The sequence below is a fragment of the Mustela putorius genome, unplaced genomic scaffold (genome assembly GCF_011764305.1).
Source record: "Mustela putorius furo isolate JIRA1106 unplaced genomic scaffold, ASM1176430v1.1 tig00003942_pilon_pilon_pilon, whole genome shotgun sequence".
In the NCBI taxonomy this organism is placed as follows: domain Eukaryota; kingdom Metazoa; phylum Chordata; class Mammalia; order Carnivora; family Mustelidae; genus Mustela; species Mustela putorius.
The window spans coordinates 18,451,744-18,468,791 of record NW_025422087.1 but is presented as its reverse complement, the minus strand read 5'-3'; the positions used below and the strand labels follow the sequence as shown (position 1 = coordinate 18,468,791).

Genomic DNA, 17,048 nt, shown 5'->3' with positions numbered 1-17,048 from the left:
AATATGGTCCTGATGCTAACTAGCTGTATGACCTTGGCTCTGCTCTTTCCCTAGATTATCTGCAAAATGAGGATGCTAGCCAGGCTTGTCACTAAGAGTCCCTCCTAGTCTCACCCTGTGGTGCTAAGAGCTCACATCCAGGACCGTGTGAGATAATCAGAATACCCCGTGAAGAAAAACATGTATTATCATGGATCTTCACCTTGTAGCTTGTGTTCCAAGACTCCCACCTCTCAGGAGCCTGAGGGGAAGGGAGATACTGGCATAAGCAGCCACAGATATTCTCTACTCAGATCTGCTAGATTTTCAAGTGATCCCAATTCACTGCCTCCTGGTCCCCATGTCCTCCCCTTTGTCTCCCTTGTGCATGGGGCCCCACATGGCTCTTCACTCCAACTAAAATAAACTTGTGAAATTATTAAAGGATTGGGCTTTAATCACGCATATACACTCATGTGGGTAGGAGAGGGGAAGCACTGATTTATTTCATGGTTTAGTTTACACAAGCTCTTTCACGTTTTGATAAAAATCCCCCCCAACAGACACACACACACACACACACACACACACACACACACTCACACTAAAGCCTGGCTGAAGCATAAAGACTTGCTGCCAAAAATCTAAAAAGAAGAATGTGAGAACTTCTTTTTATTAAGAAGGAACAAGACCTGAGAGATAATAAAAATGGAGTCCCCAGACTAAAAATCCCCTCTTGCCATCTCTGTTATACGTGTCTGACCAAGGAGGGTCTGAGGAGCTGTGTATTCCTCCCTGCTGAGGGAAATGTGCAATTCTTTTCCAGGAGCAACTCAACAGGAATAGTAAGAAGATAGTACAAAATGCTACTTTCCCATTCCTATTCTATGTTAAAGTTTTTAAAAAGCAGCAACATCTTCTGACACTGATACCTATGCCCACATGTTCCTCCAACTCCATCACTAGTGTGGGTCAGGCTCTGAGTGCTTCCAGGTGGGTCCGTAGAGTACTTCACAGAAGCCTCACACACAAGATGGCCTTTGTACTGACCTGGGCTCCTTCTTTGGCTGTGGACACTCACTGGAAATGTATGGATCCTTACCTTTGGGAATTTTCCTTAAAAGCTCTCAAAGCTATTTCCCGATCTGTTTCATGGTAATATAAGAGTTCTTACCTCCAAGGGTTGTTAGGGAGATTGAAATAGTGATATAGACAAATAAGCATTTAGCTTATTTTCTGGAACAAAGTAATCCCAAATGTATATTACACCATTTCTCAGTATCGCTATAATTAGATGATGTAGCCTGGCCACACAGGCTCGTTTGCCCCCACCACTTGTTGGCTTCCTCCTAACCATCTTCATTCATCAAGAAAATGGGAAGGCAAGGTCTGGCCACAAACAGGGCAGGCTTTCCAGAGTAAAACCAAGCATCATCAGGCAAGGGAGACAAACATCTCCACACAAGCAGCTCTGATTTGACCCTAGGTTGTTTGAACTTTGTTTCCATGTTGCTCTGTTCCTGAGACCGACAGGCACCCAGAAGACAGACAAGACTTGGACAAAGTTACAAACAGACAAGTGTCCATTCAATCCGCAGACAAACCACTGATATTCAAAAATTATCTGTGATAGCTTAAAATTAATGATTGTGTATGGAAAGGATATCTTGTAAGATTGGACAGTTAGTGTAATTCTTCATAGACCTTGCAGGTAGGTCAGATGCCAATAATCTTGTCCTTCCTACTTCCTTAGTTATACAGAATATAATGATCATTTCTTATACTCAAAACCACTATCCCTTTTTGTTTCTCCTCATCTTAGAGGATAAAACTAAGACACAAATAAGGGATAAAATATGGTATTAAATGGGGGGATGGGATTCTCTTATCTTCAGTCGAATTGCTTTCTTTGTGCTCTCTGCTTTTACTTATGACACTAAAACAGGAAGTAGAAGAGACGTGTCAGTGTGTTTTCAACAATATCTTAATTCCTCAGTATTCACTCTAAGATACTATCAGATTCTATCTTCAGTCACCTCCCCAACACCTGTCCTACAAGGCTGCCTAAGAACTGATGACAAAACCCAGGAGTGCCTACTCAGGGGAAACTCTGAAGCAATAGTGTGATGGAGGACAACATTTTGGAAATCCTCACATTTTATCCGGGGGGCTCCTGGCTCTTTACCCCATTGCCAATTCAGGAAGCCAGACTCTTCTGTATTCATCCATTACCTCACTAGGAGGTATAAGATTCTTGCCTTATTCCAGGAATGGATTCCTGAGTAAGAGCCCTAGTTCTAGAGAAAAATGGCTAAGAGCGAAGACTGACAAACAACCTCCCAGAGACCACCTGAAGGAATCCTATGATGGAAACAATGGCAATCTCATGTAATCAGCATCCCTGACAAAATGCATCCTTTCCTATAACCTTGGCTTTCATAAGCCATCTCTAGAGTCAGCTATAGCCCCAGGCAAAAAGAAGCTAACTGACTAAGCGTAAATGTCTACTACCCAGCTAAGCAGGGGCTCAAAATAGAGATTACGTTTAATTATAGAATAAATAAAAGTTACATGTCTTGCACACCTTAATGGATATACTGAGACTTGAAGTTACTTCATGCCACTACCACTAACTTGTACATAGAACATAATATGAATGGGACTCCCTGGATGTAGCAACTGGTGGCCACATGTGGCACAGCTGACTGTTGCTTAATGGAGTGATGGGGGAGCACAAATACAGTCTTAGAAGACCTTCAGCCTTGAATATAAGGGACAAGTTAAAACAATTAGACAGGGTTGTTGTGTGGTCTAGGGGATGGTGTAGGGGAAGAAAAATAGAGAAGTTGCTGATTAAAAGATGACATCTCAGTAAGGAGAGAGCCAAAGTCCCAAGGTGATGCTGCTTTCCCAAGTTTAAGTGGCTTTTCCCAGCTTTAGTACAAGATCGCCAGAGTGCCATATAGTAAAGAGAATGATTTCCAAAGCTACTTCTATTTTAAAAAACAAAACAAAACAAACAAACAACAACAACAAAATGTCACAGGCAGTTTGAGGAAAGGACATGGGTTGAAATGACTTTGAAACAGTTCTATAAAATTTTTAGGGCCAAATGTTATATGGCCATAAAACAAGGAGGTTGAGGTCTGCAGGTGCCTACATGATTACTTCCAGTTACTGGCTAAAATACACTTTCCCAAACACACCTCCACAATGAAGGGGCAAAGCCATCAAAGTACACATAGGGGTTCAAGGAAGAAGCACTCTGGGGCAGGGCAAGGGAGGAAAGTGCAGAGGTAGACTGAAAAGACAAAGGGAGAAAAAGAAATGGAGAAGATTAAAAAAAAAGAAGAAGAAGAGCTCACAGGAGCTAGATAGAGCAGCAAGCTTTTAATAAAACTAGCCCAGAATCTATTCATCTTGAAATCTTGTATCGGCTCCTTAGTTTTACAGCCTGTGGTCTCATAGGAGGAAGTCCTTGTTCTGGACAAAACTGAACCAAGACAAGAATGCCTACAGGGTAAAGAGTTTACAGTCTGATGTCATTTTCTGTCTTCTTCTATACTCTCTCAGCCACTCCTACTGCCAAGCACTCAGGGCTCTCCAGCCACCACCTTACCAGGGGAGAAAAGTAATCTGATTAATTAAAGCTGGGAGATGTTATCACTGAGGCATCCTAGACAGTATGTTAATCCTTTCTTGCTTGTGGATGAGGGTAGTGCTACACACACACACACACACACACACACACACACACCCCACACACAAACACCAGAATTTTAGGCACCACAGAGTGGGAATGGGGAAGATATTTTTAAAATTTATTAATTCATCATTTATTAAACATCTATCCTATATCAGGCTCTGTTCTGGACTCCAAGGATTCAATGATTACCAGGACATGCTTTAAAAGAGGACACCTTTGGGGCAACTGGATGTCTTCATTGGTTAAGCATCGACTCGTTATTTTAGCTCAGATCATGATCTCAGGGTTGTGAGATTGAGCCACATGTTGGGCTCTGGGCTGAATGTGGAGCCTCCTTGGGACTCCCTCTCTCCCTCTCCCTGTGTCCCTTCTCCTCCTACCCCCTGCTCACATGCTGTCTCTAAGAGAATAAAAATTTACAAACAAACAATAAATAATAAGGAGATCTTTCAAGTTGTCATATAAAAGGTGATTATTCACTCCCCCTGTTTACAAATGCATGAACTTAGCTTTGGAGCATCCCAATTTCAGGGTATGAAATTCATATCATGGAGCAATTTTGTCTAAAGTTTTCAATGTCCAGGAGTGTTCCCTGTGTTCAAAATCCCAGACACCCAGAATAACACCATTTGCTGACTCTATATTAGCTACCCACTAGCTGTTAATCGTGTAGCTTGTCTTGTGGATGCTTCTATAATTCCTCATATTTACATGTGCTCTCCAGCTTATATACCTTGTTCACTCCTTATTTACTGGGAGAATCATCCTGCTTTGGCATTGAAAAGAGAAGAACAGTGGACTGGGGACAAAATCTGTGTCACTCTAGTCCAGCCATCTAATGACTGCTTGCACCAGAGTGCCCCTGGCTACCTCCAGCAGATTCTTCCACTTATCCCATTCTGGAGTCTGAACCTGCAGGCCACAGGAACAATCTCGCTGCAATGACCAAAGACTTCCCACGTGTCAAATCTGTGGCTATTACTCACCACTTGCTGCCTTACCCAACTTGTGCAGGAATGTGTCACAATTGATACAACACCCCAATGTCAACGTCCAGTCGTTTGGTTGGGAGGAAGCTGAGGTTTGCCCTGGGGGACTCCTACCAAAGTTCTGGCTGGGGGAGAAATATCTTACCTTTGAGTGAATTTTGCTGCTTTTACCTGCCCCTGCTCCCTACAGTGCTATTACTTTGCTTTCCCCCAGATATCTGTCACAGCTGTATCACCCTGTGCTAGCTCTCTTCTCCCACCCACTGAGTCCCAAAGGAGCCAGTATCTTTCCTGAGTACTAAAAATCTCCAGGTTGAAGGTAAGCTGGTAAACTGAGGGCACAACTGAGAAGGTTAACCACAGACTCGTGGTATTTGGAGCTTCTACTGCTTTTGCTGCTACTACTAATGGAACTATAATTATTGAGGCCCTCCTATGTGCTGGTTCTCTTCCTTGTGCTTATTATCCCCATTTTATATATGGGAGAATAATGCTCGGAGAGGTGATTTGCTCCAGTTTCCATTTGTTCTTACCCAAGGGAAGCCCTAACCCACTCTATCACTCAAAGACATTTTTTCCTATAATGGTCATATTATCTGGACCACTTGTTTAAACCCCCATTATGAGCCAGGTTAAAGTTCCCTCCCATACAGTTCTTGGGTCTCCTGGACATTGGGGCATGTTGCTAATGATCCAGTTAGGATCTCTGAGTGTTCTTTGGCAGTACCGATGTTCCCTAGAACAAGTAGAAAGCTGATTGGCCCAGAACACTCTGAAGTTTCTAATTTTTTTGCCCAACCTTGACAGACTCTCCTTTCTAACCTAGCCAAAAGGACTTGTACTGACTTCATCTCTCTGCAGCAGCTGCATTCGTGGGCCACTGGGGACTTCTCAAACTTCTCTCTCCTTAGGCTTCTGGTATACCCTTAAATCTTGCTCCTTCTCCTGCTTCTGTGAAAATCCCTGGGTAGTCAGACTGATATAGAGACCCCAAACTCAACATATCTAATCCAAACCAGCTCCCCATTTGCTCCTCCTTTTCCTGTACCTTCTACCTGGGCACCACCATCAATTCAGTCAATCAAACAGAACTCCATTTTTTCCCATATACTTATTTATGAGAACAAATTTCTCAGCACTCAGAGCTATGGAAGGAAAAAAGAAAAACAATATAACTGTGCTAAATCTTGTTTCATTGTAGCAATAATTACATTCATCCACCGAGACAAGAATTAATTTGGGGAAGAAAAGCCACACTTATTAAAATATGCATTCCTCATTTTGTTTACTAGTTATTAGTCAACATTTTAAAAGAGCATTTTGATCAATTTTGGACAAGCAAATGTTTGAAAAAGATAACTCACAGAGAATAAATCTTTTAGCAATTTATAACTTCTGATCAGTATCAATGTTAATATCCTAAGGCTGATAACATACCATTTTTTGCTGATGTTGCCATTGGAAGACAACTGGTAAAGGATATGTAGGATTTTTATGTACTGTCTCTTAGAACTACAGAGTTGTTTTTTTAAAATATGTTTTCAGCAAAGAAAAGGATGACTAAAGATATTTTTTTCTTTTTTTTTTCTTTTAATTTTTTATTTTTTATAAACATATATTTTTATCCCCAGGGGTACAGGTCTGTGAATCACCAGGTTTACACACTTCACAGCACTCACCAAAGCACATACCCTCCTCAATGTCCATAATCCCACCCCCTTGTCCCAAACCCCCTCCCCCGAATCCGAATGTTTATAGCAGCAATGTCCACAATAGCCAAACTATGGAAAGAACCTAGATGTCCATCAACAGATGAATGGATCAAGAAGATGTGGTATATATACACAATGGAATACTATGCAGCCATCAAAAGATATTTTTAAAAATATACATATGTTACATTACTATAAAGTTCTACAGGAGAAGTGGAATGGAAACACAAAGTCAAACAGTAAAAAGTACGATGAATAATTTCCCAATGTTGAAAAAATAAAGTGCATAGCATGAATTTTTCAGTGATGACGATGAACAAATCATTATGTTGATAAATTAAATTTATCTTTAATTGTTGATAATTTAAAATAATATGGCCAGAAATATATTCTCTGCCACCGTTTTCGATGTTGCTCTGAACATACGAAGGGGTTCAGAGTTTTTCAAGTGTTTTAGGGCGTACAAGAGGGCAAAAATAAGTTTGGAAAGCACTGCACTGGCCATTCCAAGTACATTCTACTTCTAAGCATGCCCAGGTTTTTAACAGCCCGAACCCTGGCATCTATCAGTTCTTTCCCTCTGGAATGCTGTTTAATTGTCTGCCAAGCCAACTCCTGCTTATCTTTCAACTCTCCTCTCCAGCTTCTGACCCTTTGGGAACTCTTCCTTGATGCTTTGAACACAATTAGGCACTTTCTCTTCATGTTCCTACCTACCTCAAAGCAGTATCATCACACAGTAGTGGAAGTATATATCTACATGTCTGCCTCACAGTTACGTTGTACAAACCTTTAGGGTGATCTCATTTTATTATTGTATCTCCATTACTGCCACAAACAGATTCAACCACCATTCTCTGAATGAATGATTATGAGTATGGTATTGATAGCTTAGGAAAAAGCTGGTTTACCACAAATTTAAGTCTTCTGCCTTTAAAGATATATTTTCCATTTAAGTGTTGTGGACTAAGGCTAAAGATGTTTAAACTACTGAACCTTAGAGCTCAAGGGGAGCTCATTCATTCATTTACTTATCAAAAAAATTCTACCCTGCATTACCATAGTATTGAAAGCACAAAGTCAAGCTAAAAGTCAGAAATGGGGTGGATGGAAAAGCACAACCATGAATTACATCCTTCTTTCCATGTACTCACTTAAGCCATTGGTAGTCGGAAATTGGATTCAATCTTCAAACCTTCAGGCTGGTGTACTTACCTGCTGGGTCACTCATCTGACCCTCAAAATGCAGGGGTTCTTGAATGTGGACACAAACAGATAATCTTAAGCTTAAGTCTTAAAAAGACTCTATTTAGAAAATCCTAAATGTCTTTCTCTATCATGTTATGCCAGCTATCTGTACTACTCTACACCTGATTTGGGTCAATATGGTTCCCTTGTTCCATCACAATTACCACTGAACAGGAAGAAATAAATAAGATCATGAGCAATTTCATAGTGAGCCAGATCTTTCAGCTATTCAGTTTAGCCTGCTGCTTTTGAAAAGCACATTAAGGAGCATTTTATGGGAGAACAGTTATTCCTAAGAGGTTTAAGAATAAAATATAAATATACCTAGTCTCTTTTGCAATTCATTATAAGTCAGTGACTCATGAGATAATTTAAACATTTCTTGAAACCATTCACATTTAATACCTTCACTCATTTATTCATTCATCCCTTCATTTGGTATTTGCAGAACACCTACTAGATGGGAAGTATCCTGCTTATGCATAAAGGTCACAGTTCTTACTCAGATTTCACTACTTTCTACACACACTTGAGTGTGTGTGTGTGTGTGTGTGTGTGTGTGTCTTGCAGTTCTACATAATTTTAGCACATGCAGACCTTTGTGTAACTACTGCCTCAATCAAGATACTAAGCTGGTTCATCACCATTACGATCTCTTTCTTGCTATCCTCCATATCACAGCCCTACTATATCTCTCCCCTCACACCCCAGTCCTGACCCTGGCAACCACTCAGTTGTTCTTTATAATTACCTCATTGAGAATCCTACATAAATCATACAGTATGTAACTTGTGAGTTTGGTTTATTTTTATTTTTCCAGCATAATACCCTTGAGATTCTAAGTTGTCATATGCATTCATACTTTGTTCCTTTTTAGTTCTGGGTAATATTCCATTGTATGGATGTAGCACAGTTTGGTTAAGCAGCTAGCATGGAAGGACATCTCTGTCATTTTCAGTTCTTAGGCTCTTACAAATAAAAAGCTGCTGTGAGGGGCAACTGGGTGGCTCAGTGGGTTAAGCCCCTGTCTTTGGCTCAGGTCATGATCTCAGGGTCCTGGGATCGAGCCCCACATTGGGCTCTCTGCTGAGCAGGGAGCCTGTTTCCCCATCTTTCTCTGCCTGCCTCTCTGCCTACTTGTGATCTCTGTCTGTCGAATAAATAAATAAAATCTAAAGAAAAAAAAAGCTGCTGTGAAAACTGACATATAAGTTTTTGAATGGGCCTTAGGGATAAACATCCAAGAATCCAGTTCCTGGATCATCAGGTAAGTGTAGGCTAAGTTTTATAAGAAACTGCCCAAGTATTGTCTAGAGTGGCTGTGCTATTTTACTTTCCCAAGATCAGTGTATGACAGATATGGTTTCTCTGCTTCCCTACCAGCATTTAGTATTGTCACTGTTTGTTTTTTCTTTTTTAAATCTTTTTATTTATTTATTTTTATTTTAGCTCTTCTATAAAGTGTGTTGTAATACCTCATGGTCATTTTAATTTCCATTTCCCTAATGGCTAGTGATACTGAACATCTTTTCATGTGAATATTTTCTTTGGTAAGATGTCTGTTCATGTCTTTGCCCATTTTCCAACTAGAATATTTGTCTAACTATTGAATTTTAAAATTCTTTATAGATTCCAGATACAGATCCTTTAGGAGATGTGTGGTCTGCAAATATTTGCTCCAGGTCTGATATTTCTCTGTTCATCTTAACAAAGTGTTTCTCAGAGAAAATATTTTAAATTTTGGTTAAGTCCAATTTGTAAGTTTTTATTTTTATGAACCATGCTATGAGTGTCATATATAAGCACTTTTCATCTAGGCCTGCCCTCAAGATTTTCTCTTATGTTTTCTTTGAAAAGTTCTATAGGTGTATTTGGGGGGTTCTTTTTAAAATTTAAATTCAATAATTAACATATAATGTATTACTAATTTCAGAGGTAGCGTTCAGTGATTCATCAGCCTTATATAATCCAGTGGTCATTACATCATGTGTCCTACTTATTGTCCATCACCCAGGTACCCCACCCCCTCCAGCAACTCTCAGTTTGTTTCCTATGATTTAGAGTCCCTTATAGTTTGTCTCCTTCTCTGATTTTGTCCTCTTTTATTTTTCTTGGGCTTCTTTTAGTAATTAGCCTCATGCTGTGTGTATTGTTCTTTGACGTGGCTGATGGAGATGTTCTCAGCCTAGCACACTCCTTTTATCCATTATATCTTTCACAGAATTAGTGCTACTATTTGGGTTGCTTCATTCTCCTGTCAAAGTTATGCCCACTTTTGTGCACAAACTTGAGCACAGGGGCTGGAATCTGAGTGGAAGAGTGACAGTTTGAGTCCTTGTCAATCTGAGGTGAAGGCATGTTGACTTGGCATTGAGCAGGTAGCAGGCCGTGCATGCTGACTCGGGCAGGTGGGCGGCTAGACTGTGGATTTGGAATCCATAGGCTGATGACATTTTGTGTGGTGGGGATTGACTGGTTTTGTTCCTGTCATGAATTCCTTTAAATGTTGTTTTTCTGGGGAACTTTACCTCATCTTCTATTCTGAATAAAAGCCTGGCTACATAGAGTATTCTTGGCTGCAGGTTTTTTCCTTTTAAGCACTTTGAATATATCATGCCACTCTCTGCTGAAAAATCCCCTGATAGCCCTATGGGGTAACTGATTTCCTTTCTCTTAATGCTTTCAAAATTCTCTCTCTCTCTCTTTTTTTTATTTAAATATTTTTATTTTTTTATAAACATGTAATGTATTTTTATCTCCAGGGGTACAGGTCTGTGAATCGCCAGGTTTACACACTTCACAGCATTCACCATAGCACATACCCTCCCCGGCGTAAAATTCTCTCTCTCTTTATCACTACTTTTGGCCATCTTATTTACTTTGTAAAAATATGGAATGTGTCACAAATTTTTGTGTCATCTTTTCACAGGGGCCATGCTACTCTTCTCTGAATCGTTCCAATTTTAGTATATGTGATGCCAAAGCAAGAATTGAGCTTATTTTTATATTTGAATCTCTGATTTATGTTAAAATTTTTTACAAGGTGCAAGACTCATATTGAAATTCATTTTCTTTTGCTTATGGACGTCCAGTTGCTATAACACCATTTGCTGAAAATACTTTTGGCTATTAATGTCTACAGTACATATAAAAATATTATTCCTTTCATTTCTCATAGTGGCCATATACTCTTTCTCATTTTCATTTCTTGATCAGTTTTTCTTTGCCTCTCCCCTCCAAAATTTAACTCTGTTAACTTTTTTCTAATTAATGTTTATTTTCTATTTTATTTCTTCTCTTACTTTTATTACTTCTTTTTGTCACCATTTTGTTGATTTAATATGTTATTCCTTGCTGGTTTCTTGGGATGGATACCTAGCTCAGACATCTTCTTTTCTAATATTCAAAACTATAGATTTCACTCTACTTACAGTCTCTTGTATATAACATAAATTTTGATAGGCCCTATTGTCATAATCATTTCACTTAAAAATATATTCCTATTTCCATTGCAATTTATTCCTTGATCCATGAGGTAATTAGAAATGTATAGCATAATTTCCAAATATTTGTGGATTTCCTAGGGCTTTTTTGGTTGTTTTTGTTGTTATTGACTTCTACCTTATTTCAAATGATATGAGAAAACAAAGACTTCATGATTACAAGCTTTGTAGTTCACTTTTTGGCCCAGAACTCTCAGCAAATTTTCCATGGTACATGAGAATAAGGCACATTCTTTGCTGTTTAAGTATACTATATTAATTTTGTTAATTAAGTCATATGTTAAATATTTTTCAAATATTTTAGGTCTTTATTAGATATTTGTTTAGTTATTATTTTCTAAGAAAATAGTTTTTAAAATAACAAATATGATTGTGGATTTTTCTGTCTTCTTTTTATTTTCGTCAAATTTTGCTTTATATATTTTAGGGCATGTTATTGGGTGCATAAACTTTATCACAGTTACATTTTCCAATATGCCTATTTATCTCTCATAATATGTACTATCTTAAAGTTTACTTTATCTGATATAAGAAAGCTACACTGACTTTCTTTGGGCTAGTATTTTCATTTTATATATATATAAATATATATATATATATATATATATATATATATATATTTTGCTGATTCTTCTAATTTCAGTTTTTTTCCTCATATTTAAGATGTGTCTCTTACAAGCACCATATGGTTGGGTTTTGTTTTCAGTCTGATAATTTTTGGCTTTAAAGTGGTATGTTTAGTCCATTTGCTTTTAATGGAATTAATACTTTAGATCATAATCAGTATCTTACTTTTTGTTTCTATTTGTTCTGTTATTTATTCCTATTTTCTTTCCTTGTGTTGCCTTAACTGTATCATTTCATTTCCTGCTCTGTAAGCTTACAAAAGATCATTTATTGTTTAATGGTCACCCTAAAGACTCCAACATGTGTTTTTGACTTATTACTGTCTCAAATTACTAAAATCAGCACTTTTTCTAGATATAGGAAAGGAAAAGACCTTGAATTCTTTATTTTTTTTAATATAATTTTTTATTTTTTATACCAGTCAGAATGGCTAAAATCAACAAGTCAGGAAATGACAGATGCTGGCGAGGATGCGGAGAAAGGGGAACCCTCCTACACTGTTGGTGGGAATGCAAGCTGGTGCAACCTCTCTGGAAAACAGCATGGAGGTTCCTCAAAATGTTGAAAATAGAACTGCCCTATGACCCAGCAATTGCACTATTGGGCATTTACCCTAAAGATACAAACGTAGTGATCCAAAGGGGCACGTGTACTCGAATGTTTATAGCAGCAAGACCTTGAATTCTTTAACTTCACTTACTTTATCTTCTGCTTTTTATACAATTGTTGTCAAATTTTAATTCTACATATATTTTAAACCAAAAAGACACTATTGTTATGACTTTTAATATTTTTATCCTTTCTAGTATCATTCATTTCCTTTTGCATGTCTCTACTTCTCATCTTCCATTTCCTTTTTGCTTGCATAACTTCCTTCAGTATTATTTTATTGCTATAATAGATCTAGTTTGTGACTTTCTTTCTATTTTATCCTTCCTGGGGTTTGTAAAACATTTTGAATCTGTTGTTTCATATTTTCTATTACTTTACAAATCACAGCCATTATCTCCTTGATATTTCTTTTGCCCTAATATCTTTCCCATCTTCTTCTAGAACTCTGATTTACATTAGGAAATTTTCATCAGGTCTCAAAAGTCTCAAGTTATTTTCTATATTTTTCCAACACTTTTTCTCTCTGAGCTTCAAAACAATGTTTTCTATAATTTTCTAGCCCCTTAATTCTTTCTCCTGCTCATAAACTTATCTATTAATTTCCTAATCTCAGTCTGTATTTTTTGTTCCAAAATTTCCATTTAATACATTATAAATTCCAGTTCTCAGGAGATATTCTTCATTTTTAATATACATTTTCTGGCATATTAATCATAATTATCTTAAAACCAATATCCTATGACTCCAATATATGGTCAATCTGTGAGTTTGTATTTATTAATGATTGCTTTCTTCTTTGTTTAGCTAAGTTTACCATAATTTGGCCCTGCTTTTTGACATAACTGATAATTTTTTACTGGTTGCTGGACATTGTGCATGACAACTTACAAAGGTTCTTCATGGTGCTTTCTTCCTCCAGAGGAAGGAAGAAAATATCCAATTTTCTTTTGTTAGGCAGTTAAATATAGGCCACTGACTTTCTTTCACAAAGAGATTTAAGAGTGTTTCAGGCTGGATTTCAGGTTTTGTGTAATCTGGACTATCTCTGTTTGCTTTCACACAAGTGTCTCAGGGCCCCTCCTCTGTGATAGGCCTCAATTCCAACTTTTTCTACCCTCGACTATGAGACTCCTGAAACCATTGTTTGACTTTTTACTCTCTTAGAAGTTATTTTATACTTGTTTTCTTGGGTGCTGTCCCTGAGAATGCATGGGTTAGTAGTTAGCAAATATCTTAAAAGAAAATTATGAGCATAATATCGGGCTTTTTGGGGGATTTCTATTTCTATGGGAGTCTTGGATGACTTGAATGGCCTGATCTTTAATTTTTGTCTCCCTAGTAGTGAGACTTCAGCAGACTTTAGACTGCTCTCTGCTCTGTGTCTATCCTTTTCACTGAGAATTTGGCAATTTCCCTGAATGGAAAAAAACAACAGAGTTATACTTAGAACACACTTCAGTGCATTTTGCTTCTCACTGACATTGGGCCCTCAAATCCTTGTTGTTTCAGCTACTGTCTGATGTCTTCAAATAGCTTTTCCCCCGCCTTGGTATTTTTATCCATTTTTATAGTTAAATGAATCTTATCAATGGCCCAGTTCCAATAAAGTTAGAAAACATTCAGTGCATTCAGTAGTCTGCTCTCACCCAAGTGGTTCTCACTGAAGGCCAAGACTTGTCTTCATAATGGCCAGGCAGATAGATCATTTCTAAAGGTTTTCAAACACAGATTAAGTTCCCAGCGATAGACCTGGGACTTATGAAAACCATAGCTGGGTAAACCTTGCTGTCAGAACCCCTTCATATATACACCAAAAAATTTTACCATTAGCAAATCAGATATGCACTAATAGGGGAAACTTGTCTACAGTGTTATATGCTTTTCTGCTATCATTGCTTTTGACAAGGATAAGTCAAGACACTCAAACTCACTATTAAATGGTTTATTATTCTAGCCTACCAGGAAGGCTGAAATGACACATTTGCTTTCATCTAGAAAGCAATACTAAACCTCACAAATTTCTGATTTCTCATGTACTCTAAGCTGAAAATGCAAAATTAAGTGATAAAAGGACTTCAGAGCCTTAAAACTGTATCAGATGCTGTAGAGTCATTGTAACCCAGCTTATTAGCAAAGCATTCATTTGGATCACCATATGTTTAATTTTTTTATTGTGTCCCCCTTTACTTGAGATATGTAGCCTTTCTAAAGGTTGACCTGATTCATTCCAGAGATTTTCATACTCTGGTTTCCTCCTGAACAGCAATAATATATTTTTTTAATTTTTATTTTTTATAAACATATAATGTATTTTTATCCCCTGGGGTACAGGTATGTGAATCACCAGGTTTATACACTTCACAGCACTCACCATAGCACATACCCTCCCCAATGTCCATAACCCCACCTCCCTTCCTCCAACCCCCCTCCCCCCAGCAACTCTCAGTTTGTTTTGTGAGATTAAGAGTCACTATGGTTTGTCTCCCTCCCAATCCTATCTTGTTTCATTTATTCTTCTCCTACCCCCTTAACCCCCCATGTTACATCTCCACTTCCTCATATCAGGGAGATCATATGATAGTTGTATTTCTCTGTTTGACTTATTTCGCTAAGCATGATACCCTCTAGTTCCATCCACGTTGTCGCAAATGGCAAGATTTCATTTCTTTTGATGGCTGCATAGTATTCCATTGTGCATATATACCACATCTTCTTTATCCATTCATCTGTTGATGGACATCTAGGTTCTTTCCATAGTTTGGCTATTGTGGACACCAGCAATAATATTTTTTCATCTATTGCTAACCTACTGCTCATCTTCTTTCTTCTCTAATCCATGATACTAGTTGTCCTTCAGAGACTTGCTCATATTTTCTTTAATTATCAATTAAACATGTTCTGGATGCCACTTCACAATGACCTCATTATACATGGATTTGACATATATAGCATTATGTGATCTTCCTTCAATTTATATTTCTCTGCTTCATATTTGATTACTAAGAAGATTCACTTTGCATAACCTTTTAAAAATCACTTATAAAGTGATTTCTAATCTCTATAATCACTCTTTCCAACAAGAAGATTCCTCCCAATTATGCTAGTTCAGTTTTATTTATTTTTTTAAAGACTTTATTTATTTATTTGACAGACAGAGATCACAAGTAGGCAGAGCGGCAGGCAGAGAGAGAGAGGAGGAAGCAGGCTCCCTGCAGAGCAGAGAGCCCGATGCGGGGCTCGATCCCAGGACCCTGGGATCATGACCTGAGCTGAAGGCAGAGGCTTTAACCCACTGAGCCACCCAGGCGCCCCTAGTTCAGTTTTAAAATACATTTTGGTAGAATCCTATTCAAGACTCTTTGAAAGTATATATAAATTATATTGAATAATTACTCTTATCCATATTAACTGACTTAATGACTTATTGATTAACAATAGCAATAAGACATTATTAAAGAAATTTTCTTTCTTAGGAATGTAGAGGTTCCACTCAGTATTAAGGTATCACCCTTTTCCCAGGTAAGGAGGCAAGCCCCACCTGCCTGAATGCTCCAGGATTTCCTCAGGAGCCCAATCCTGGATCATGGATCCTGATAAGCCATGTATGAAGCCCCCAGGTCTTCTGTCACATTGATTACTGTAAACCAGGTTTCACAGTCTAGCCATCTTCTTTACTAATTTTCCCCTTGAGACTCTCCAAGACATAAAATAGATCTTATTACACATCAGCAATTTATTTACATCTAGATCATATATTTGTCTAGAACATCCTGAGTCTTTGCCATTCTAATACCTTCTTCTTGTCTATATTGAAACATTTGACCGATTCTTCCAAAAACCATTCTCAGTCCAATGCAGCTAATTCATTGAGAAAATTTATTTTTCTCTTTCTTTCTTTTTTCCTCAAACTCATGTCACATAATCATTTGGGGCCTGCTCCATTTGTCTACCATATTTGGTCTTCACTTCACTTACCCAGGTGACTGATGGCTTCCTTGTCCCAAGGCCACGTGGCAGCACCAGCAAGGTCTTCCCGCACTGAGCTAGCAAAGTAGACATTGAGGAAGTGAGTACTGTTGAGCTGCAGTGCCTCCTTCAGCTCCTTCACACTCATGTATGCCCTGGAAAGTACACAAAACAGAAATGCCACACCAAAGGATCAGTACATAGAAAGCAGGACCATACCTAATCATACTGACATTCTCAGCCATCACTGCCCCTTAGAGGGGCAGAAAGACAGAGACCAAGCTGTCATGAAGATAACAAAAAAGGTACTAGTACACATTTGGGATATTTATTCCAAGATAAATAATATCTTACCTTTTAGCACTATATTATTTATGTGAATATTCAGTGTTTAATGTCATACTCAATTCCCATTCTACATCTATATTATTTCTTTAAGATAAATCCAATGATACTCCTAATTATTTGCCCTGAGTATTAACCTCAGGCCATGGTGAAGAAGGCCTTCCACCTCTCAGTTCCTGGTTCCTTCTATCACACTGCATGAACATTATTATGATCAGAAGACCAACTGAATCTCTATTTCAGTATATGCTTGTTTCAGGCATTATTTTTTTTTTTTTAAAAAAAAAGGTGGGGCGCCTGGGTGGCTCAGTGGGTTAAGCCGCTGCCTTCGGCTCAGGTCATGATCTCAGAGTCCTGGGAT

The 17,048-nt window shown here is 38.1% G+C and overlaps 1 protein-coding gene and 1 non-coding gene across 2 annotated transcripts in view; both read right to left on the bottom strand.

The window, feature by feature from the left end:
* Nucleotides 1-17,048, bottom strand: part of PAPPA2 (pappalysin 2) — a 288,850-nt gene that overhangs the window by 163,936 nt on the left and 107,866 nt on the right. The window contains exon 3 of the mRNA XM_013061142.2: nucleotides 16,352-16,497. Coding sequence (XP_012916596.1) covers nucleotides 16,352-16,497 — 146 coding nt within the window. The remainder of the gene's footprint in view (nucleotides 1-16,351; nucleotides 16,498-17,048) is intronic.
* On the bottom strand, nucleotides 10,519-10,621 carry LOC123389066. The gene has a single exon (XR_006603600.1). It is a non-coding gene; the product is annotated as a U6 spliceosomal RNA (small nuclear RNA).